This window comes from Odocoileus virginianus, chromosome 27, assembly GCF_023699985.2.
Source record: "Odocoileus virginianus isolate 20LAN1187 ecotype Illinois chromosome 27, Ovbor_1.2, whole genome shotgun sequence".
Lineage (NCBI taxonomy): Eukaryota > Metazoa > Chordata > Mammalia > Artiodactyla > Cervidae > Odocoileus > Odocoileus virginianus.
This window is the reverse complement of record NC_069700.1, coordinates 37,280,230-37,306,970: the sequence shown is the minus strand read 5'-3', so window position 1 is coordinate 37,306,970 and position 26,741 is coordinate 37,280,230. Positions and strand designations below refer to the sequence as shown.

Here is a 26,741-nt window from a genome sequence, read left to right as displayed (position 1 = left end):
TCCAGGGAAGTCTTGTTTCATTGGAGAAAGTAGATCATCTGGTTGTCCCTAGTGTAAAGGAAGATGGAGGAGACAATTGGGAGACATTCTATCTTGGGAAGGCACCACTCAATAAGGCTGTGGAAATGTGGGCACATGTGTAAGAGATTTTAGAGAGTTCTGAATGGCAGATGATCATTACACCTGTGCAAAAATATCACTCTTATTTGTAAACATATCTAGAACAAAAAGAAAAAAATTAAAATACTAACCATGCACTATATTTTTTTTTCATGCAAATTACCCATAGCTCCTTATTTCTCAGTTATTTCCTTGGGAAGAAGTTCTGAAGCAAGTTTAATTTTTAAAATATAAAGTTAAAGGTGTTCACATAATTTAGTTGTAGTTGTTTGATAATGAAATCAAAGTAGACTTTAAAAATTATGTTCTTCAAAGAGTGAGTATCTCTGGGATTAGTTGAAAAACAAACTGTTTGACAGTGGAATGGTTAATGAAGCACACTGCTTTCTACACTTTCAGAATTGAACTTTTCAGACTCAAGGCACAGTGTTAAAGTTTATTTGCTTTCCTTTAATATTGGCTTCTGAGCTTTCACATTTTATTTGTAAAAGTTGATCAAATGTTATTTCCAGGTAACTTATTGTAGAAGCCATCCTTCATTCAATAAAGACATATTATTTTGTCTTGTCAAATTAATCTAATTTGTGTCTAGTCTTTTCTCTCTTTCTTACAGGGTTTGAGCTGCAAAAAAGGTAAATAGCCAGGTGAAGGGAAGAACATTATTACCCAGATATTGTGACCATGAGATCTTATCAACAAAATCTTTTTTAAAACCTTTTTATTTTATACTGGAGTGTAAACAGGGACTTCTCTTATAACTCAGATGGTAAATCCCTGGGTTGAGAAGATCCCCTGGAGAAAGGAACAGCTACCTACCCCAGTATTGTTTCCTGGAGAATTCCATGGACAGAGGATCCTGGCAGGCTGCAGTCCATGAGGTTGCAAAGAGTTGGGCATAACTGAGCAACTAACAGATAGCCAATTAACAATGCTGTGATAGTTTCAGGCACACAGCAGAGTGACTCTGCCGTACGTATACATGTATCTATTCTCCCCCAAACTCCCCTCCAGTCCAGCCTGCCATGTAGCAATGAGCAGAGTTCCCAGTCATATCAGCAAAATCTTGGTTTGCTAGTATGTCCACCACATCTGACAGGCTGAGTATATCTCCTGATTGCCATTTTGTACACTGTAGTCTAGTTTTGACTCTATCATTAGACGAATAACCTTGAGCAAATCATTTAAATTTTCTGTGTTGTATTTTCCACAGTGACAACATATAAGCTGATAATTCGTGACTTACGCTTTTCAAGCCAATTGATAAGATGGAATTGATAGCATATGTGCATGTTCCATTGAATTTTTAAAGGAAATGTAGGAGATAAACATTAAACTAAGGTTATCTTTGAATTGGAGAAGAAGATCCAATATCATTTTTAATAGTCTTCTATATTTTGCTTTTTAAATTGAAATATAGTTGATTTACAATGTTGTGTTAGTTTCCAGAGTACAACAAAGTGACTCAGCTATACATATATACATATATTCTTTTCATTGTAGGTTATCACAAGATACAAATCTTCTGTGTTTCCTTCACCTTTGCATACTTTGCTCCTTTTATTAGGTAACAGCACTCTGTATTTGGGGGAATATCCTCTTTCTCTGCTTCCACTCTGTGGTCTGAAGGAACTCCCAAACACAGAATCTCATTCTCCTGGACAGGGGTGTGAACATATTCTTTAACCAAGCTCATTACAGCTTTATACATCCCTGGTTCTAGTCATCTATCTAAGAGTTTGAATGTAATTGAAACTAAACCAGTAAGAGTCCTTCCTTGACATTCATGTAGAGTGAAAGAGACAGTCTTTCTTTCCTTCAGAGCAGTGTTTCTCTAAAAATTTGCCACACATCAGTGTTACCTGGACAGTATGGTAAGGCATAGATTGAGGGGAAGCCCAGGGGCAGAGCTTCTGAGTCCGTAGGTCTGGAGGGCGACCCTGGTGTTTGCATTTCTAAGAAGTTTCTAGGTGTTGCTAATGCTGAACCAACAGCACAGCACTTCTCTGAAGCCAGTTAAGATGATGTCAACTTAAAATCACCCAGTGACTGCTTCCTTTGTTATGGGGATAAAGTTCTGCTCATTTTTAAGTGGCATGTGATGAAGTCAAAGCTCAAGATGTGGAGAAAAGAGCGATGAAGATGTGAGATAGAAAACGGGTTGCCATTTAGACTTTGGATCCTGTTGACCCATTGCCATCTCTGTTTTATTAACCAATAAATGTTCTGTCTCATCCAAATTTGAGGTGGCTTTCTAGTTTGTAAAAACAAAAATTTCATGTGGTCAGCTTCCAAAAATGGAGGAAAATTTAGTTTGATGGCATTATTTAATGATCTCAGTTTTATTTAATAAAAATTGTCTACCACCCCCCCCAAAAAAATGATGGTACTGTAGTAGCTATGTTTAATTCTGCAGGAAAAAAATGTCTCGGCATCTTTATATACAAAAATTTCATATCAAAGTTTTTTAAAGTGTTTTCCTATTTTCAAGTGCCATGCATTAAAATATATTAGTACTATGGATTAGTGTATCAGTGACTGGTTCCTTAAGAAATAAATGCACAGAGAGAGAGAGAGAGAGAGAGAGAGATACATAATTATATGAATTACCACCAAAAAATGGTATTAATTTCAGCAGAGCCTTTTCTCTACTCATCATTCTCAGTTGGGTTTTTAAATAGTTTATCAATAGAGTTCAAATTATAATAATACAGGAGAAGCATAAAATGTCACACATTTGTAAAATGCCCACAATTTTTTTTGCATGTTTGCACTATCTGCTTTATGAATTCTTAAGTGACTCAAACCACAGAACCTATTCAGAAGTTCAAATTTATTCCCCAAAATAAAAGTGGAAGAACACAAGAGAGTGGTGCTGGAAAGATGTAGAAGAATTTTGATGATCCCACTAGGTAATTAACACAATAAGTAATGCTTTCTTTGAATGATCTCCCAATTCCCCCACAGAGCCAAAATCAAAGTCTTTTCATCTTTTATTACACCTCCATTTCTAAGGACCTTTTCTTTACACATCACTGAAAAGTCCTTCATTTCTCATTAATGCTTTAAGTATAAAGCTAGTCCTGGTGATGATATAATTTTTCCCAAGTCTAAATTAGGTTTCATACAGAGCATTACAAAGTCAAAAGGCAGAACTCATGCTGTTCTGCTATTTTACTTAATGTTTATATGAATGAAGAAACACGGAGTTTCAGAAGTTTGCTTTTTCTTTTATTTTCCTTTTTAAAATCAGATATTTGTAGTTGACTTAGAATTCATTAGACAGAAAATAGTAGAAATGCTCAGTTTTAGACTTTTATGCTTGCCTAGATTTCAAAAGAATACTTAGAGTTTATGTACTAGAGGTCAATTGTATATGTAGGCAAGGAAAGAATCATCTAAATTTAAGTATCTTTGTGTATTTGCATTTTCTGAAGTTCTATCAAACTCAAATTCCTGGTGCTATTGAAATCCAATTTTTATTGATTTCTTCTCTTCTTAGGACTTCAGTTAATCAGAATTATTTCACTCTACAGACATTGCAGATACTAAACTTGGCCACTGGAATATTCATCAAAATTTTGCATTACTTTTTTTACTATCTGCACTTTAAAATGTTGGCTATTCATTAGCAAGCATATACTAAATATCTGTTTGGAACAAGCATTACATTAGCACAATTGAGGATACAAAATTTTCTCCTTCAAGAAAATTCTAATCAACTGTGAAGAGAATATGCTTTACACACACGCACACAATCTGTATATATACATATACACATACACATACATACATATAGAACATTTTTAGTATTTTTGTAATATTGTTCAATTTCTACTTTAATTGCCCATCCAATATTATGGGGAAATAATATCATATGAGTAAATTCTTATTGTTGTTCAGTCACTCAGTCATGTCTGACTCTTTGCAACCCCATGAACTGCAGCATGCCAGGCCTCTCTGTCCTTTGCCATCTCCTGGAGCTTGCTCAAACTCATGTCTTGGTACAGATAGTCATTTCTATTTCAAAACTAGTTAACTGAGGATTTATTCCTGATTGCTTTCTGGGGTGTAGTTTATTCCCAAGACTTATTTAGCCTTCCTTGGAGCATTGCATGATAAGAGGAAGGGAGAAGGGTATTTGGACCTCATCACTGGCGAAAAACTAAAGAGCCTCTTGATGAAAATGAAAGAGGAGAGTGAAAAAGTTGGCTTAAAACTCAACATTCAGAAAACTAAGATCATGGCATCTGGTCCCATCACTTCATGGCAAATAGATGGGGAAACAGTGGCAGACTTTATTTTTTTTTTGAGCTCCAAAATCACTCCAGATTGTGACTATAGCCATGATATTAAAAGATGCTTGCTCCTTGGAAGAAAAGCTATGACCAACCTAGACAGCATATGAAAAAGCAGAGATATCACTTTGCCACCAAAGGTCTGTCTGGTCAAAGCTATGGTTTTTCCAATAGTCATGTATGGATGTGAGAGATGGACTATAAAGAAAGCTGAGCACCAAAGCATTGATGCTTTTGAACTGATATTGGAGAATACTCTTGAGAGTTCCTTGGACTGCAAGGAGATCCAACCAGTCAATCCTAAAGGAAATCAGTCCTGAATATTCATTAGAAGGACTGATGCTGAAGCTGAAACTCCAGTACTTTGGCTACCTGATGTGAAGGACTGACTCATTTGGAAAGACCCTGATGCTGGGAAAGACTGAAGGCAGGAGGAGAAGGGGACAACAGGATGAGATGATTGGATGGCATCACTGACTCGATGGATATCAGTTTGAGTAAGCTCCAGGAGTTGTTGATGGACAGGGAAGCCTGGCGTGCTGCAGTCCATGGGGTTGCAAAGAGCCGGACACGACTGAGCGGCTGAACTGAATTGATTGGCATTTGTCCATATCACATGCAGACATGATGCTCATTCTCCAGTATGGTCTCCAGCAGGAGCATCCCTCTATTCAATGAGATGTCAGTCTCATTGTCATTCTCCAGTCCATTTCATTTTGGACTAATGTAATGATTCTTCCAAACAGATGTTAAGCCTATGCTTGTTGATGAATAGCCAATTTATTCAATCTTAGAAGCCACTCTTGATATTTCCCTGTACCTGTTTGTTATATAAGAGATGTTTATGGTCTCTCTTATGTCACTTTAGAACTATGGGAGCCTTAGAGTCATATCCATTTAGCATACCTAAGTGTGAACTCTTGTTTTTATCTCAAAGCTGCTTTTCCTGATTCTTCCACATCTCAGTGAATGACACTACCATCAACTCAGCTGGCCAGGGAAAGATCTGAAAGATCTAAAATTCTCTGCAAATATAAGTTATTGTGGCTATTGTGGAAAATAATATGGAGGTTCCTCAGAAAACTAAAAACAGAATTACCATATGATCCAGCAATCCCACTCCTGGGTATGTACTCAGACAAACTATAATTCAAAAAAAAATAGGTAACTTCCCCATAAAAGGTTTTCATGATCATGCCATCTAGATGCATCCGCCCTTCTCCTATGTCCTCTCCTCTCCCTTATTCCAGCCTGTTTGAACCACAAAACTAAGTCCATTTTTGAACCCCTACATTGAGAGAACAGTTCTCAATACTTAGCAACAGAGTAGTCATTCAAAAGATCTGTTGAATTAGATACCAAAAGTGCTGAGACATAAAAATTTACATCCAGTTAACTTTTGCCTTGAAAGCAGTATTTCTAGGATAGATTCAAAGTCTGTTATTATTTTTCAGTCACTAAGTCATGTCTGATTTTTGAGACCACATGGACTGCAACACATCAGGCTCCTCTGTCCTCCAGTATCTCCCAGAGTTTGCTCAAACTCATGTCCATTGTGCCAGTGATGCCATCCAGCCATCTCATCCCCTGTTGCCTCCTTTTCCTCTTGCCTCCAATCTTTCCCAGAATCAGGGTCTTTTCCAATGAGTTGGCCCTTCACATCAGGTAGCCAAAGTATTGGAGCTTCAGCATCAGTCCTTACAATGAATATTTAGGGTTGATTTCCTTTAGGATGGACTGGTTGGGTCTCCTTGCTGTCCAAGGGACTCTCAAGAGTCTTTTTCAGCACCCCACCATTTGAAAGTGTCAGTTCTTCAGCACTTGGTCTTTTTTATGGTCCAAATTTCACATCCGTACGTGGCTGCTAGGGAAACCATAGCTTTGACTATGTGGACCTTTGTTGGCAAAGTGATGTCTCTGCTTTAAATACACTGTCTAGATTTGTCACAGCCTTACTTCCAAGGAGCAAGTGTCTTTTAATTTCATGGCTGAAGCCACCATCCACAATGATTTTGGAGTCCAAGAAAATAAAATCAGTTACTGTTTCCACTATTTCCCCTTCTGTCTGCCATGAAGTGATGAGACTGGATGCCATGATCTTACTTTCTTGAATCTTGAGTTTCAAACCAGCTTTTTCACCCTCCTCTTTCATCCCATCAAGAGGTTCTTTAGCTCCTCTTCACTTTCTGCCACTAGAGTGGTATCACCTGCACATCTGAGGTTATTGATATTTCTCCCACAACCTTGATTCCAGCCTTTGAGTCATTCAGTCTGGCATTTTTCTTGATGTACTCTGCGTATAAGTTAAATAAGCAGAGTGATAATAAATACACAGCCTTGTCTTCTTGCCACCTCTTCTTGATCTCTTCTACTTCTTTTAGGTCCTTACCATTTCTCTCCTCTATCATGCTTATCCTAGCATGAAATGTTCCCATGATATTTCCAATTTTCTTACCTATTCTATTGTTTTATTCTATTTCTTTGCATTGTTCATTTAAGAAGGACTTCTTATCGCTCTTTGTTATTCTCTGGCACTCTTCATTTACTTGGGTATATCTTTTCCTTTATCCCTTAACTTTCACTTCTCTTCTTTCCTCAGCTAACAGAGATTTGTCAAGAGAACACGTTGGTCATAGAAAACACCCTTTTCCAACAATCCAAAATATGATTCTACACATGGACATCACCAGACGGTCAATACCAAATCAGATTGATTATGTTCTTTGCAGCTGAAGATGGAGAAGCTCTCTACAGTCAGCAAAAACAAAACCCAGAGCTGACTGTGGCTCAGATCATGACCTCCATATTGTAAAATTCAGGCTTATATTGAAAAGTAGGGAAAACCACTAAGCTGTTCAGGTATGATCCAGGTCATATCCCTTATAATGATACAGTGCAGGTGATGAATAGATTCAAGGGATTAGATCTGGTAGACAGAGTGCATGAAGAACTATGGATGGAGGTTAGTAACTTTATGTATCCCTCTGAAAATCCCTGAGATTTAACTTGGTTTAATAACCCAAACCTTTGGACTCCTTCTGAAATCCTCTCTTTCTTGCTCCTCATCATGGGTTTTAAATCAAGTCCTGATAATCTTACAACTTAAACACTTTGCCAAACAGGACATTTCTCTTCTCCATTTCCTGGTCTAAATCACCACTACATCTAGCCCCAAGCTTCTTAATCAACCACTTCATTAGTGGGAGCCTTATTTCTGGTCTTGCCCTCCTCAATCAACACTTCAGCCAGCAGGACTTTCCAAAAAACTTTAATAGTCTCCCCTCATCATGGCTTTGGGGATAAAGGCAAAGTTCTCTAACATCATTCCTACTGTCTTATACAATTTACTTATCACCTACCTCCCTACCACCCTTATCTCACTCACTCACTTGCAAAAGAGCCTCTTCTTAACTCTTCTGAGATTACTCACCCCCTCTCCCAGGTCTTTCTTCAGTTTAGTTCAATTCAGTCACTCAGTCGTGTCTGACTCTTTGCGACCCCATGAATCGCAGCCCGCCAGGCCTCCCTGTCCATCACCAACTCCCGGAGTTTACTCAAATTCATGTCCATTGAGTTGGTGATGCCATCCAACCATCTCATCCTCTTCCATCCCCTTCTCCCACCTTCAATCTTTCCCAGCATCAGGATCTCATCAAATGAGTCAGTTCTTCACATCAGGTGGCCAAAGTATTAGAGCTTCAGCTTCAACATCAGTCCTTCCAATGAACATTCAGGACTGATTTCCTTTAGGATGGACTGGTTGGATCTCCTTGCAGTCGGAGGTAATCTGAAGAGTCTTCTCCAACACCACAGTTCAAAAGCGTCAATTCTTCAGCGCTCAGCTTTCTTTATCGTCCAACTCTCACATCATACATGACCACTGGAAAAACCATAGCCTTGACTAGATGGACCTTGGTTGGCAAAGTAATGTCTCTTCTTTTTAATATGCTGTTTAGGTTGGTCATAGTTTTTCTTCCAAGGAGTAAGTGTCTTTTAATTTCATGGCTGCAGTCACCATCTACAGTGATTTTGGAGCCCCAAAAAATAAAGTCTCTCACTGTGTCCATGGTTTCCCCATCTATTTGCCATGAAGTGATGGGACCGGATGCCATGATCTTAGTTTTCTGAATGTTTAATTTTAAGCCAACTTCTTCACTGTCCTCTTTCACTTTCATCAAGAGGCTCTTTAGTTCTTCTTCACTTTCTGCCATAAGGGTAGTGTCATCCACATATCTAAGGTTATTGATATTTCTCCCAGCAATCTTGATGCCAGCTTGTGCTCCATCCAAGCAGTGTTTCTCATTTGCCACCCAAGTGTGACTCTCTCTAGTCTACTCCTACTTTTCCTTTGGGGACTAACCTAAATATTCCTCCTGAAAAGCCATTTACCTGCCAATACCCTGAACTAGACCAATTCCTCCTGTTACAGCTTCTAGTCATGTGTAAATTCCCTTCAAAATATTTCTCATAAATTACTGTATTTGTGCACTGAATATCTATTTTTAATACTTATTTCTTCATTTGGCCACATTATAGTTGCAGCATACAGATCTTCCTTGCATCATGAGGGATCTTTTGTTTCTGTGTACAGACTTTATTTGTGACATGTGGGCTTAGTTGCTCAGGGACACGTGGTATCTTAGCCCCTTGCAGTCATGAAATTAAAAGATGCTTGCTCCTTGGAAGAAAAGCTGTGACCAACCTAGATAGCACCTTAAAAAGCAGAGACATTACTTTGCTGACAAAGCTTCATCTAGTCAAAGCTATGGTTTTTCCAGTAGTCATGTATGGATGTGAGAGTTGGACCATAAAGAAAGTTGAGCGCTGAAAAATTGATGTTTTTGAACTGGTGGTGTTGGAGAAGACTCTTGAGAGTCCCTTGGACTGCAAGGAGATCCAACCAGTCCATCCTAAAGGAAATCAGTCCTGAATATTCATTGGAAGGACTGATGCTAAACCTGAAGCTCCAAAACTTTGGCCACATGATGTGAAGAACTGACTTATTGGAAAAGACCCTGATGCTGGGAAAGATTGAAGGCAGGAGAAGGGGACAGAAGAGGATGAGATGGTTGGATGGCATCACTGACTCAATGGGCATGAGTTTGAGCAAGCTCTGGGAGTTAGTGGTGGACAAGGAAGCCTGGTGTGCTGCAGTCCATGGAGTCACAAAGAGTCAGACGCAACTGAGTGACTGAACTGAACTGAAACAGATATCAAACCTATGTCCCCTGCATTTAAAGGCAAATTCTTAACCACTGGACCACCAGAGAAGTCCCTGGAAATTTTTTCATGACAGACTAAAAAGCACATTCTGAAAGAAGAGACCAGGTCTTACTTTTTTGCCCCAAATATCCCTGGTGCCTGACACAGAGTCTAATACAGAACAGACTCTCAATAAATTTCTATTTAAGTAACAAACTTCCAAACTTGGACGTGAAAGAGACTCCTATCTCCAAAGTTCCAAAAAGATCAAGTGTGTCTGTGTCTACATGTGTGTACACTTGTGCACATTCCCACCATAGACCATGTCAGATTATTAAAACCATTGACAACAAATGAATGTTGAAATTATCCTCCCACTGCAAGAAGTCTAGACGATCCTGGAAGACACAGATTTCCATTTCCATCTCCTAAAGTGAGATGATGTGTGTTTACCTCCTGTTTCTACCTGGAACTTGGAAATCTTCTCTTTCCTCCCCCTGTCCCAGGTAGTCCTTGAAGAATAACTTGAAAACTAGAGGAGTGTCTGTTCTGTCTATTTAGAAACATTTATTCACATAGCATCCTTGAGTAGTAGATTCTCCAGAGCCATCATGATGTCAAAAAGAAGATCCCATGATCTCCCTAAGCACATGTGTAGATATCTGTCTAGGCACTCTAACGGTTGGATCAGAAAATATGGACATTGGCCTTACACAGAACCACTCTGAGGCAAGCTGCCCACCCTTAGTCACGGTGCAGGATTGGGAGTCAGGAGTGGGGAAAAAAAGCTTCAGAGACCTGTTTGGATCATCTGTGTTCCCTCCCTTTTGCCTTCACTGCACCTGCTGCCACCTTAAGATGAGGAGAAAGTTGTCCTGTCATTAAAAGAGCCTGTGTCCTCTTTAAATTATATCTCCTGGAGCCACATGAACCACCTGTTAAGTGAAGTGGAGACTCTGAACAGCACTTGTCATTATCACTCAGTATATAACAAAGGCTCGATGAATGTAGGTGTGATTAATATGTTTACATAGTTGAACATGACCCCCCAAGAAGCAATAGACATTTAGTAACTTCTCAGAGGTCTCAAAGCTGCTTTACTTGATAATTTGATATTCACATGGAGAATTAAGACTAGTTTTACTGTGCAGTTGTACCTTGAACAATATGGGTTTGAACTGCATAGGTCCTCTTATACAGAGATTTTCTTCAATACTTACAACCTGATCCACAATTGGTTGAATCCATGGATGTGGAAGCAGAACCCTGGAAATGAAGGCCAACTGTAAAGTTATACACAGAATTTTGACTTCCCAGAGAGTCAGAGCTCTTAACCCCTACATTTTCAGAGGTCAACTATATTTCACAGGCACTCCTCCAAACTACATTAAAATAGAAAAATGTTATTTTTATTACTTCATTGCATAATCATCTTAATTATTCTATAATCCTTTAAAGCACTGTTCATATGCATGTCATATACATATGTTAAGTATCTGACAAATAGTCAAAAGGGGTTTTTTTCTACAATGGAGTTGCTTCTGTTTGAAATTAATACATTCCCAAGGAAAGATAACTTGTGCTGTATTAATTCATGAATCAAAAGTATAAATTAGACAGAGTTGGGTAAATGCTAAAGAGATTGCAAATGACAATTATCACTGGTATTTGCAATGGTAAGAATAAAACTTTATTCCTGTGCACAAATATCTCTTTACTGGGAATGTACTTGTGAATTTGACATACCAAATGCCAAAATACTTTAGAGAAACACAACATACTACAAAATCAGAAATGAATTTTTTAATGCAAAATCATTTATAGCATGCTCCCTGGAAACATGACTTTCATAAGTAAATACATCTGAGAGCTAGCCTGCTGTGAATGTTCCAGCTTCAAATATGTATTAGAGACATAAATGTTGAAACATGTTTCTTGCAATGCAAAATACATCAATACAGCTAGTTACTAAACCATATAGTTGACATACTATGAGATTAAGTTAGTTCTACATTGCATTTGTAAACTCACTGAATATAACTACAATTTATGCAACTTTTCTTGAGGTTCCACTTAATAGAAAATGTGTGTCTTTAAAAAAAAACCAAGTAATTAGAATTATAAAGAGTGGAAGGAAGCCATGATTATACTGAGAAGCATCATTTAGAGAGCATCATACATAAATACTTAAATTAGAACACCAGAAAAGCTCAAAATTAACAAGTTAAGGGTTTACTTTAAGAAGTTAGAAAAAATATTCAGAATAATTGCAAAGAAATTAGGAAGAAGATAACAAAGATGGGAACAGCTATTAACTAGAACTATACAGAAAACAATGATGCAGAAGAAAATATGAAAAAACCACAATTGTTTCTTTGAAAAGGAAAATGAAATAGACAAATCCCTGATAAGTTTAAGAAAAGAGAAAAAATGTGTAAAGGATAAAGGATATTAAGGAGGAAAAGTGAGAAATAAATACATATCCAGAAAAATTAAAAGAATGATAGATAGTAATACTATAATATAAACTAATATTTTTAGTAATATGAAAGCATATGAAATAGGAAAATATATATTTCTATTGCTTAGTATGTCACAAATATTTTCTCATTTACTTCACCTCTTCATTTTCTTTATTGTTTCAGTTGTGTCTTTTGTGGAACAATGTTATAAATTTCATGCAGTAAAATTTAGAAAACCTATTTATTTCTTGGCTAATGCTTTTTCTGCCTATTTATTTCTTCTTGGGTCATTTTGTCTTTTATATATATATCATATAATTTACATAACTATATAATATCTAATATATGTGTATATAAAACACAAAATGACTATGCACACTATTTTATAAAACAGTAGTTTGTGAACTAATAAATATAGTTGAGTCTGAAAATGTGAAACCCATGGATAAGGAGGGCCAACTGTCAGCACTGAACCATGCTATTTTGTGCATAAAGGGGACTTGAGTGTCTGCAGACTTGGGTATCTGTAGGAGCTCCTGAAGCCAATTCCCCATGTATACTGAAGGACAACTGTAATAAATATAGAATTGATAATGTGTCTTATTTAATGAGGATTTTTAAGAGAAAAGGGCTGTGGACACATATTTAATGAAGATTTTTAAGAGAAAAGGGCTGTGGACATATATTTAATGAGGATTTTTAAGAGAAAGGGCTGTGGACATGCATGGAATCATTGTACACAACTGTATATGCTGTGTATAATGTTGTGTATGTTGTATAAAATGAACCATTATATACAATGGTACATATCATATACATGTACTATACAATTATGAAATAAGTCACACTTTTATGGCAAGACCAGAGAAACTTAAACAAAACTTTGCTCTTTGGCCTCCTCACCCCATACTGTACATTGTATATCTGCTTTATTCATCAATCAGACCTCCCCCACAGGCAGGAAGACTTGCTCAACCATAAAAAGCAACACTGTTTTAACATCAATGACAAAACCCTTTAAAAGGTCCATTCCTTCTTGACCATGCACGGGGTCATATGACACACCATGATGGTGCCAGATCTGATTATGTATATGTCAATAACACATCATTTGACATACAGGCTTCTGCCTCAAAAGTATTTATACAACTGTGCCTTGACTTCTAACAGGTAGAAGTGCTCTCAGAGTTTTCTCAGATTTCTGGGTTATAATCTTCAAAACTGCTTAAAAATAAAACTTTCCACTTCTTTCTTAGATGGACTTAATAATTTTTTGTCACTATGATGATCCATTGTATATAATGATACATGCTGTGTACAAAGTGTGTGTTGCATTGTACACAATTGTAGATTGTATACAGCAATACATGCTGGTCCCCACAATGAGTACCTGGCCAGGTGAGTGAGGACAGAGCCAGGCAGAGCTTTGCCAGGTGTCACTGCTATAGTAGAACTTCCCAGTGGCCTAACTGTAACCTGGGAACATTTTAAATGGTGGGTATAACCCAAGATAAATCTTGTATTCTACATAACTGACACTTTTTTATAATCTCAGAAGAAACAGACTTAGTTAATTGTATAGGAGGTGGAGGTTACAAACAGGGGACCAGGGAATGGATGATAGAGGAAAAAGTTATTTCCAGCTGCAGTAATTCTAACCAATGAGGTTGTGACTAGTGGTTCTTAGGAGAAACCTCACTTTATTGGGGTTACCCGCCAATTAAACATTTACTTTAGATATCTAAACAAAATGATGCATATTAGTGCTCACTACTGAAGGTGGAAGAGCTTTCCCCTTCATTCAGTCACACCATTTCTGACAGTGCTGGCCTGATTTCCCTGCTTCATAGACACCTCTGGGGAGAGAAATGTCTGTATGCCCTTTTAGCTCAGTCACTCAGTCGTGTCCAACTCTTTGCAACCCATGGACTGCAGCACGTCAGGCCTCCCTGCCCATCACCAACTCCAAGAGTCTACTCAAACTCATGTCCATTGAGTGAATGATGCCATCCAACCATCTCATCCTCTGTCGTCCCTTTCTCCACCTGCCTTCAATCTTTCCCAGCATCAGGGTCTTTTCCAATGAGCCAGTTCTTCGCATCAAGTCACCAAAGTATCGGAGTTTCAGTTTCAACATCAGTCCTTCCAATGAACACCCAGGACTGATCTCCTTTAGGATGGACTGGTTGGATCTCCTTGCATTCCAAGGTACTCTCAAGAGTCTTCTCAAACACCACAGTTCAAAAGCATCAATTCTTTGCTGCTAAGCATTCTTGGGCTTTCCTGGTGGCTCAGCTGGTCAAGAATCAGCTTGCAATGTGGGAGAACTGGGTTTGATCCCTGGTCTGGAAAAAGCCCCTGGAAAAGGAACAGCTACCCACCCCAGTATTCTGGCCTGAAGAATTCCATGGACTATATAGTCCACGAGGTCACAAAAAGTAGGACAGGACTGCGTGACTTTCACAAGCTTTCTTTATGGTTCAATTCTCACACCCATACTTGACAACTGGAACAACCAAAGCTTTGACTATATGGACTTTGTTTGTCACAGCTTTTCTTCCAAGGAGAAAGCATCTTTTAATTTCATGCCTGCAGTCACTGTCCACAGTGATTTTGGAGCCCAAGAAAAGAAAGTCTGTTGCTGTTTCCATTGTTTCCCCATCTATTTACCATGAAGTGATGGGATTGGATGCCATGATCTTCATTTTTTGAATGCTGAGTTTTAAGCCAGCTTTTTCACTCTCCTCTTTCACTTTCATCAAGAGGCTCTTTAGTTCCAGCTTGTGCTTCATCCAGCCCAACATTTTCATGATGTACTCTGCATATCAGTTAAATAAGCAGGGTGACAATATCCAGCCTTGATGTACTCCTTTCCCAGTTTGGAACCAGTCCATTGTTTCATGTCAAGTCCTAACTGTTGCTTCCTGACCAGCACACAGATTTCTCAGGAAACAGGTCAGGTGGTCTGTTGCTCCCATCTCTTTAAGAATTTTCCACAGTTTCTTGAGATCCACACAGTCAAAGGATTTGGCATAGTCAATAAAGCCGAAGCAGATGTTTTTCTGGAATTCTCTTGCTTTTTGTATGATCCAGTGGATATTACCAATTTGATCTCTGATTCCTTTGCCTTTTCCAAATCCATCTTTAACATCTGGAAGTTCACAACATACTGTTGAAGGCTTGCTTGGAGAATTTTGAGCATTACATTGCTAGCATGTGAGATGAGTCCAATTGTGTGGTAGTTTGAGCCTTCTTTGGCATTGCCCTTCTTTGGGATTGGAATGAAAACTGACCTTTTCCAGTCCTGTGGCCACTGCTGAGTTTTCCAAATTTACTGGCATATTGAGTACAGCACTTTCACAGCATCATCTTTTAGGACTTGAAATAGCTTAGCTGGAGTTTCATCACCTCCACTAGCTTTGCTCATAGTGATGCTTCCTAAGGCCCACTTGACTTCTCACTCCAGGATGTCTGGCCCTAGGTGAGCGATCACACCATCATGGCTACCTGGGTCATTAAGATCTTTTTTGTATGGTTCTTCTGTGTATTCTTGCCACCTCTTAATATCTTCTGCTTCTGTTAGGACTGTTCCTGTCCTTTATTGTGCCCATCTTTGCATGAAATGTTCCTTTGGCATCTCTAATTTTTTTGAAGAGATCTCTACTCTTTCCCATTCAACTGTATTCCTCTTTTTCTTTGCATTGATCACTGAGGAAAGCTTTCTTATCTCTCCTTGCTATTCTTTGGAACTCTTCCCATTTCTCCTTTGTCTTTCGATTCTCTTCTTTTCTCATCTGTTTGTAAAGACTCCTCAGACAACTGTTTTGTCTTTTTGCATTTTTATTCCCTTGGGGATGGTTTTGATCACCGCCTCTTGTACAATGTCACAAACCTCCATCCACAGTTCTTCAGGCACTCTATCAGATCTAATCCCTTGAATCTATTTGTCACTTCAACTGAATAATCATAAGGGATTTGATTTAGGTCAAACCTGAAATGTCTGACTTCCCTGGTAGCTCAGTTGATGAAGAATTCGCCTCCAGTACAGGAGACTCTGGTTTGATTCCTGGGTCAGAAAGATCCCCCAAAGAAGGGATCGGCTACCCACTCCAGTGTTCTTAGGCTTCTGTGGTGGCTCAGCTCATAAAGAATCCACCTGCAATGCAGGAGACATGGGCTTGATCATTGGGTTATAAAGATCCCCTGGAGAAAGGAACAGCTACCCACTCCAGTATTCTGGCCTGGAAAGTTCCATGGATTGTAGAGTCCAGTGAGTTGCAAAGAGTCAGATACAACTGAGCAACTCTCACATTCAGTTTGAATGGTCTAGTGATTTTCCCTAAATTCTTCCATTTAAGTCTGAATTTTGCAATAAGGAGTTCATGATGTGAGCCACAGTCAGCTCCCAGTCTTGTTTTTGCTGACTATATGGAGCTTCTCCATCTTCAGCTGCAAATAATACAATCAATTTGATTTCAGTATTGGACATCTGGTGATGTCCATATGTAGAGTTGCCTCTTGTGTTGTTGGAAGAGTGTGTTTGCTAGGACCAGTACGTTCTCTTGGCAAAACTTTGCTAGTCTTTGCCCTGCTTCATTTTGTACTCCAAAACCAAGCTTGCCTGTTACTACAGGCATTTCTTGACTTTCTACTTTTGCAATCCAGTCCCCTATGATGAAAAGGACATCTTTTTTGGATATTAGTCCTAGAAGGTCGTGTAGGCCATCATAAACTTCAGCTTCTTTGGGATTAGTGGTTGGGGCATAGGTTTGTATTACTGTGGTATTGTATGATTTACCTTGGAAATGAACAGATGCCATTCTGCCATTTTTGAGATTGCACCCAAGTATTGCACTTTGGACTCTTTTGTTAACTATGAGAGCTACTCCATTTTTTCTAAAGGATTCTTGCCCAAAGTAGTAAATATAATGGTCATCTGAGTTAAATTCACCCATTCTAGTCCATTTCAGTTTCACTGATTCCTAAAATGTTGATATTCACTCTTGCCATCTCCTTTTTGACCACTTCCAATTTACCTTGATTCATGGACATAACATTCCAGGTTCATATGCAGTATTGTTCTTTATAGCATCAGACTTTACTTCCATCACCAGTCACATCCACAACTGGGCATTGTTTTTGCTTTGACTCCATCTCTTCTTTCTGGAGCTATTTCACCACTCTTCTCCAGTAACATATTGGGCACCTACTGAGCTGGGGAGTTCATCTTTCAGTGTCATATCTTTTTGCGTTTCCACACTGTTCATGGGGTTCTTAAGGCAAGAATACTGAAGTGGTTTGCCATTCCCTTCTCCAGTGGACCATGTTTTGTCTCTCCACCATGACCCGTCTGTCTTGAGTGGCCCTACATGGCATGGTTCATAGTTTCACTGGGTTAGACAAGGCTGTGATCCATGTGATCAGTTTGGTTAATTTTCTGTGCTTGTCCTTTTCATTCTCTCTGCCCTCTGATGGATTAGAGGCCTGTGGAAGCTTCCTGATGGGACAGTCTGACTGTAGGGGGAACTGGGTCTTCTTCTGATGGGCAGGGCCATGCTCCATAAATCTTGAATCTGATTTTCTGTTGGGTGGAGCTGTGGCCCCTTCCTGTTGCTTGGCCTGAGGCCAAACTATGGTAGGGGTAATAGCAGTAATGGCAGCCTCCTTCAAAAGGACTTATGCCCTCACTGTTGTATTCAGTGCCCCTGACAGCGCAGCAGGCTGCTGTGTTCCCAAGCCTCCGCAGGAGACTCCTGGACACTCACAGGCAAGTCTGGCTCAGTGTTTTATATGGTCACTGCTCCTTTCTCCTGGGTCCTGGTGCACACAAGGCTTTGTCTGTGCCCTCCAAGAATCTGTTTCCCCAGTCCTGTGGAAGTTCCGTAATTAAATTCCACTGGCCTCCAAAGTCAAATTCCCTGGGGGTTCTCAGTCCGCTTGCAGGATGCCCAGGTTGGGAAATCCTTTGTGGGTCCTAGCACTTCCTTAACAGTGTGAGAATTTCTTTGGTGTAATTGTTCTTCAGTTTGTGAGTCATCTGCCCAGCGGCTCTATGGTGGGGCCAATGGCGACCTCCTCCAAGAGGGCTTATGCCACATGCTGCGTGTCCCAGGTCTGCTGCAGCCAGAGTCCCTGTCCCCACGGCAGGCCACTGCTGCCCCGTGCCTCTGCAGGAGACACTCAAACACTCAAAGGCGGGTCTGGCTCAGTCTCTGTGGGCTTTCTGGATCCTGGTGCATACAAGGTTTTGTTTGACCCCTCTGAACATCTCTGGCGGGTATGGGGTTTGACTTTAAATGCGATTTCACCCCTCCTACTGTCTTGTTGGAGCTTCTCCTTTGTCTTTGGATGTGGGGTATCTTTTTTGGTGGGATCCAATGTAATCAATCCGTGATAAATTGTCCCTTCGTGAACTCTTAGTTTGCAGTATCTACATGGACTGAAACAAAAGTGTATTTTCTGCTTATTCTATCATTTATCCCTTATCCTCATCCTGTTCTTTGTATCTGGTAAAGGGCGGAATTTAACCATGACAGCTTGATTTCATCACCTCCTGTATCCTGTATTGTCTTTCAGCAGGATCAGCCAATGAGAGGCACTGTTGAGAGTTTGCAAGGTTTGAGCAAGGTAGAAGCTTTAGTATTTGTCTCCCTCTCTGCTTCAGGAGGCACAGTTGGCAACACCTTGCCTTTTCATAACTCCAGCTTTCACCAAACAGGTCAGTCCTGCTCCCATCTACCAGCAGGAAAACACTTGTCCCCAGATCCCAGTCACCCACTGCTTCACTTTGAGCCCTCAGTCTAGGGATTATGATAGCCTCCTCCTGCAGCATGTCCCTGGACTGACTCAGCATACTTTATTTTTTTTTTCCATTTATTTTTATTAGTTGGAGGCTAATTACTTTACATCATTGCAGTAGTTTTTGTCATACATTGAAATGAATTAGCCATTTATTTACATGTATTCCCCATCTCGGTCCCCCCTCCCACTTCCCTCTCCACCCGATCCCTCTGGGTCTTCCCAGTGCACCAGGCCCGAGCACTTGTCTCATGCACCCAACCTGGGCTGGTGATCTGTTTCACCCTAGTTAATATACATGTTTCGATGCTGTTCTCTTGAAACATCCCACCCTCGCCTTCTCCCAGAGTCCACAAGTCTGTTCTATACATACTTTATTCTCTTCTCTGCTCCTCCATCACCTACACAACCAAGTCTTTTCACTCTATTCCTCTTATTGCAAACACTTAGAGATATTTCCTTTTTTTCTGGTTGAATATCAACTAACAATTCCATTTGGGGGGTTAAAGAGAATTCATGAATATGAATTTTAAAAACCTGGAGAAGCCTTTTTCTTGTTTAGAATACAAACAGATAGGACTCAAACATTGTGAACCCTGAAAGGACATGAGTCCTATCTTCCAGATCTCTACTTCTTTCTTATGTATGTTTCCTAACGACACTTGAAGAAAGAAGCATGATTCAACAGTGTGGAGCAGCCAGGCTGTAATTCAATCTGCTATCTTGGGAATATTTCCTCTTTTTTCCAGGAAAAACTAGATGAAATAATGGATTTTAGCTGAGACCCATGAAGAGCACAGAAGTGGCACATACTCTGAACTGAACAGGAAGAAAACCAGGTCTGAGTACGTGTCACCTCATCTAAGACATATTGTCCTGGCTGTTATGTGATCATAAGGACAATCCTTCCCTCCTATGCTCTAAACACAAAATAATAAGACCTCAAATGTGTGAGCAGAGACTGGAATCCTGAAGACACATGGACTGAATGTGTGGTTCTTCCCATTGCTCAGTCCAGGCCAAGGTGAGTAGGGCATGCCTACAGGCCAAGAAAAATCACAGCATAGGAGGACACGGTCTAGTCAGCAGTCAAATCCATTCCACAAACAGCTACTTACTTCTTAGTGGGCATAGGAAGATGCCAATCATTATTTTCTGAAGGCCAACTCGGGGACTTCAGATAATAAATATAACCAAATATGCTCTCTAACATTAAAAGAATGAGAAAAAATTGATTATTATAGTTTATTACAAGATATTGAAAATACTTCTGTGTGTTATACATTAGGTCTTTGTTATTTATCTGTTTTATATACAGTAGTATATATCTGTTAATCCCAACCTCTTAATTTATCCCTTCCTCAACTTTGTACTTTGGTAACCATAAATTTGTCTTCTATATCTCTATGTCTGTTTCTGTTTTGTAAATAAGTTCATTTAAATAATTTCTCTGGATTTTACATAGAAGTGATATCATATGGCATTTGTCTTTCTCCATTTGATTTATTTCACTTAGGATGATAATCTCTAAATACATCTGTTATGCAAGTGGCATTATTTCTTTTTTCTTAGCTGAGTAATATTATATATTACATTATATATATATGTACATACAAACATATATATGTGTATGTACATATACATATGTACATACACATATATATATGCACATCAACCAACCACAACAAGGTGAATGAGACTCCTGTATTGTTTCTAGGGGAGAACTAAGTGAATAGATGCCTCTTCTGATGACACAGCAGAGATTAATGGAGAAAACAACTATTGCAGCAGCACTTCACAATTTTGCATTCCATTTTCTCACATTTTCAGCACCTCTGGCTCATCTAACCAGGGAATTGTTGGATGCGACCACATAAAAGAGCTCTACACTGGAAATCCAGAATATAGAAGGCCCAGAAGTGAAGGTCATGGGTATCCCACCGTTGTCATTATAATCCGCCAGGTTCACTGACAGGTCAGCTTTGCTTCTTCATTTATTAGTTTGTCATTCAAGATGTCAGTGAATTATTAGAAGATTGCATCCCTTCCCAACAAGGAAGATGAGGCTATTTTTGTTTCTCTGACTATTGAGAACTGAAATTAGATGCAAATTTGTGACAACTGAGCTTATTTTTTTAGCATCCCCAGCAGCGAATTGTGAAATGGTTGTGATAAAAGTATATTTATTCATTCTGAGTCATGACATCAGGTTGCTGTTTTAGGGGGTAAATATGTGATCTCACCAAATACAGTTTTGCAGCTCATTTTAATAAACTTTACACCAAGTCCACTGGTTTTCAAAAATAGGAGTGTGTGTCCTACGTACACATTAAGACAGTACTTCCATTGTCAGCATCTAAGTTTCTTTGTTACTTATTATCTTCCCCACATCATAAGCAATTACATAGTAGGGTAAAGAGTAGTTATTTCCTATAGTAGTGACTCTCCCTTTGAGTTAGATTGCAAGCTCAGTTTAGATGAATGAAAAGAACCAAAATGTGAGCTTACTGAGAGAAACAATGTATTTCCACTGCTTTTTAGCAAATCATAAGCAATGTCGGAATTAAGAAAGGGTCATTGGGCTGAAAATAATTGTAAATGATGGCAAACTGGTGTTTTCAGTGCTTTTTGTTGTCCGACATCCTCATTGCTCAAAGAGAGAGAAACTGGGTCATTTCCACAAACAGATGCTATGAACTTTTAAAACAAATGCCATCACACTGTTTGCAAATGATCAAAGTCAAAAAGAATATTGTCATGCGAGGGACATGAAGGCTACTAGGGAACTTAAAAGGCATTCAGTCCCTCTGCCGTCCTCTGTTAGTGTTTTTACACTCTCAGTGACATAAAGGAAAGCTTAGGGCCTGGGGTGAAACAAGAAAACATGCAGGTTGTGATAACAAGGTGAAAAGGCCAAGAATGCACTGTCACAGAGAACCTCACATGGCTTAATTTCAATTTAAAGGGTGACTTGAATGCTTGGCCTGATGGAAATTTAATGATATGCTATGGTTCATCTGCACTTGTCAGCTGGCCCCAAGCTGCGATAATCAACTTTTCAATGTCAGACTCATTTACTCCTCGAAGAATCCTAAAATAGCCATTCTCTCCCCAGGACTTTCCCCAGGAATTGGCAGCAATCTGTAGAAAAATCAAAAAAAAAAAAAAAAAAGAGAGAGAGAGAGAGAAATACTGAGTACCATACTTGGATATTTTTAATCCAGTCTGTAATGTTACAAGGGATTCCTGTGTCACTTTATATGACACTATTACTTATTATAGACTGTGATTATTAAGAACCTGCATATTTTCTAAATAAGAACAAAACAATTATGTTAGTCATTAATTACATTAATAGGCATGTACCCTCATGTTCAATAAGCAGATTTGGTGAATCCCCCAGAGAGTACAACAGTAACATATGCATGAGGGTTTGAAATGCCACATTCGAAGATGGCACAAAACTGCACTCACAGAGGGTCTGCTATGTGACTGGTCGGTGATGAAAAAATACCCTGCGTTCAGGGAGCTTACAGTCTAACGGAAGATGATCAACATAAGGCAAGTAGTAAGGTAGGAATATGTGCATAGAGAAGCATCTCATTTACCTGGATGGTTCAGGGAGGTTGTCATGGAGGAAGTACCACCCTAAATGCTTATTAAAGTCTGGAAGTCAATTGACCAGAAGAAAAAGGAGAAAGAGAGATTCAGGTAAAAGGAAACAGTAAAAACATAAATATAAAAGCATGAAGCACTGAAATAAAGCAACAAAGTTGTCATTGATCATAAAACAAAAGCAGGTTGGTAGCTTATGAGGCTTGGAGAAGGCAACGGCATCCCACTCCAGTACTCTTGCCTGGAAAATCCCATGGACGGAGGAGCCTGGTGGGCTGCAGTCCATGGGGTTGCTAACAGTCGGAAACGACTGAGCGACTTCACTTTCACTTTTCACTTTCATGAATCAGAGGAGGAAATGGCAACCCACTCCAGTGTTCTTGCCTGGAGAATCCCAGGGCCAGGGGAGCCTGGTGGGCTGCCGTCTATGGGGTCTCAGAGAGTCGGACACGACTGAAGCGACTTAGCAACAGCAGCAGCTTATGAGGCTAGAAGGAGAGGAAAGGAAATCCACGCAGAGAAAATAATGGTGAAAACGATGCAAGTCATTGTTACTTCCAGAAGGAAAGCAGGTGGACAAATTTATATTGTGATTACATTATTCTCTATGAACTGAGATGGGTTAAGTTTAAAAAGGCTGGAAAAAAATGCAGGGGTGTAAGCAGCCCTTTGCAGAGAACAGTCCTCAGCAGGGGAACCCCTTTTCTTGCCATGTTAGCGACGCTGTATTTGAACTAAACTTAAATCAGGGCCTGCTCATGCTCAGCTCATTTCAACCTAAGCATGCTTTTCTTTTTTTTTTTTTTTTTTTCATTTATTTTTATTAGTTGGAGGCTAGTTACTTTACAACATTGCAGTGGTTTTTGTCATACATTGACATGAATCAGCCATGGATTTACATGTATTCCCCATCCTGGTCCCCCCTCCCACCTCCCTCTCCACCCCATCCCTCTGGGTCTTCCCAGTGCACCAGGCCTGAGCACTTGTCTCATGCATCCAACCTGGGCTGGTGATCTGTGCTTTTCAAATCTTTTGATCGCACACTACCGTGTCTAACCTGTTGGTTCTTCCCATAGATCAAAGAAGTAGAAATGAAGATTAAGTAACCAGCAGGCGACCAGACCTCTTCCCCAGCTTCCCCTTCAGTAATCTCAGGAACAAACTGTGTGAACAAGATAGCAACTAAAGAAAGACCACAAGAAGTTGACAAGGCTGAAGGCAATGAGGGACACTGATGACTCTGACCCCACCCCAGTGATTAACTGAGATCATTTCCCTTTTCCCTTTAAAACTTTTGTGATGGAGCAGAATCTTCAGACTTGTTTTTTGGGGGGCACGAACCCACCTCCTCCCCAAGTTACTGGCTTTCTGAGCAAAAGAAACTTCCTTTTCACCTTTATTTCCAAGATCTCAATTCTGTTCCATTAATCTGTCTGCTTTTACGCCAGAATCATATTGTTTTGATTGCTATAAATTTATAGTATAGCTTGAAATCAGGTAAGATGATATTTCTTTTCTTTTGCTATTTCAAAGCATTGTTTTGGCTACTCTTTTTTGTTTCCATATAAATTTTAAGATGGTTTTTCTATATCTATAAAAGTGCCATTGGAATCTTGATAGGGATTACATTGAATCTATATTTTTTGGCAGTATTAAATTTTTAATAATAATAATTCTTCACATTCAAGAACACAGGATACCCTTCCACTTATTTGTGACTAAAAAGTAAAACAAACATCTTTCATCAATGTCTTATAGTTTTCAGAGTAAAGGTTTTTCACCTCCTTTATTTTTTTTTTTTGATGCTCGTGTACATGGGATTGCTTATTTTCTTTATTTTTTCTGATAATCTGTTGCTAGTCTATAAAAAGGCTATTGATTTTTGTATGTTAGTTTTGCTGTCCTATAATTTTACTGAATTAATGGATTTGATCTGATGACTTTGGGATGAAGTCTTTAGGATTTTCCAAACATGTATACCTTGGAGATTTTGCAGATTCAGTTCCAGTTCACTGCTATAAAATGAATATTGCAATAAAGTGAGTCACATGGTATTTTTGGTTTCCCGGTGCATATAAAGTTATGTTTACACTATATTGTAGTCTATTAAGTGTACAGTAGCATTATGTCAAAAAATAATGTGCCTACTTCAAGAATACTTTATTGCTAAAAAATGCTAACCATCATCTGATTATTTTGCAAGTTGAAATATTTTTGCTGTTAGAGGGTTTAAAATGTGGCAAGAATTACCAACATGTGACATAGAGACACAGAGTGAGTAAACACTGCTGGAAAAATGGTGCCTATAGGCTGCTCAACACAGCCCACTGCCAGAAATCTTCAATTTGTTAAAAAAAGAAAAAAGTTCACATAAAGTGAAGTGCAAAGAAACACAGTATGCCTGTGTATAAAATCATGTAATCTACAAATCTACAAAAATTTTACTTCTTTCTTTCCAGCTCTGATGACTTTTATTTCTTTTTTTGCCAGATGGTTCTAGAAAGGACTTCCACTACTATGTTTGTTTCTATTAAATTAATTTATTTATTTTAATTAGAGGATAATTACTTTACAATATTGTGCTGGTTTTTGCCGCACATCAGCATGAATCAGCCACAGGTGCACATGTGTCTTCCATCTTGAATTCCCCCCCACCTCCTTCCCCACTCCATCCCTCTAGGTTGTTCCAGAGCACCAGCTTTGGGTGCCTGCTTCATTCATTAAACTTGCACTGGTCATCTATCTTACATATGCTAATGTACATTTCAATGTTATTCTCTCAGACTATACCACAAAATTACAGTGGTCAAGACAGATTGGTACTGGCACAAAGACAGCAATATAAATCAATGGAACAAAATGGAAAGTCCAGAGATAAATTCACACACCTACAGATAGCTTATCTTTGACAAAGGAGGCAAAAATATAGAATGGAGAAAACTGGGAAAACTGGTCAACTATGTGTTGAAGAATGAAACTAGAACAGTTTCTAACTCCATATACAAAAAGAAACACAAAATGGATTAAAGACCTAAATGTAAGACCAGAAAAAGCATAGCTTTTAGAGGAAAACATAGGCAGAACACTCTCTGACATAAATCCCAACAAAATCCTCTATGAAACACTTCCAGAAATGGAAGTAAAAACAAAAATAAACAAATGGGACCTAATTCAACTTAAAAGCTTTTGGACAATGAAGGAAACTATAAACAAAGTGAAAAGACGGCTTTCAGAATGGGAGAAAATAATAGCAAATAAAACAACTGATGAACAACCTAATAGAAAAGTGGGCAAAAGACCTAAACAGATATTTCTCCAAAGAAGACATGCAGATGCTAATAAACACATGAAAAGATGCTCAATATCACTCATTAATAAAGAAATGAAAATCAAAACCACAATGAGGTATCACCTCACACTAGTCAGACAGCCATCATCAAAAAGTCTACAAACTAAATGCTGGAAAGGATGTGGAGAAAAGGAGACCCTCTCACACTGTTGGGAATGCAAACTGGTACAGTCACTATGCAGAACAGTGTGGAGATTCCTTAAAACCTGGAAATAGAAAAGCCACATAACCCGATAATCCCACTACTGGGCATACACACCAAGGAAACCAGAACTGAAAGAGACACTTGTGTCCCAGTGTTCACTGCAGTACAATTTACAATAGGTAGGATGTGGCAGCAACCTAGATGCCCATCATCAGATGAATGGATAAGGAAGCTGTGGTACATATACTGAGCCACAAGAATACTGGAGTGGATGGCTTATCCCTTCTCCAGCGGATCTTCCCAACCCAGGAGTCGAACCAGGGTCTCCTGCATTGCAGGCGGATTCTTTACCAACTGAGCTATCAAGGAAGCCCTCATATACATAGTGAAATATTACTCAAGTATAAAAAGGAACACATTTTAGTCAGTTCTAATGAGGTGGATGAGCCTGGAGCCTATTACATAGATTGAAGTAAGTCACAAAGAGAAAGACAAATACTGTATATTAATGCATATATATGGAATTGCGAAAAATGGTAACGACCACCCTACATGCAGGGCAGAAAAGGAGACACAGACTTAAACAACAGATATTTAGGCCTATGTTGAGTAGGTGTGGTGAGAATGAGCACCATTTTCTTGTTTCTCAACTTAGAGGAAAAGATTTCAACCTGAAACCATTAAGTACATATATATGTATGTGTGTGTGTGTGTATGTGTGTGTGTGTGTGTGTGTATAATGGTATCAGTAAATA

General features: G+C 39.0%; 1 protein-coding gene across 1 annotated transcript in view; it reads right to left on the bottom strand.

Annotated features, from left to right (window-relative positions):
- Positions 1-20,999: 20,999 nt before the first annotated feature.
- The window catches only part of TINAG (tubulointerstitial nephritis antigen), a 98,361-nt gene continuing 92,619 nt past the window's right edge, over positions 21,000-26,741 (bottom strand). The window contains exon 11 of the mRNA XM_020910179.2: positions 21,000-22,018. Within this exon, the coding sequence (XP_020765838.2) occupies positions 21,884-22,018 (135 nt within the window). The 3' untranslated portion in view covers positions 21,000-21,883. The remainder of the gene's footprint in view (positions 22,019-26,741) is intronic.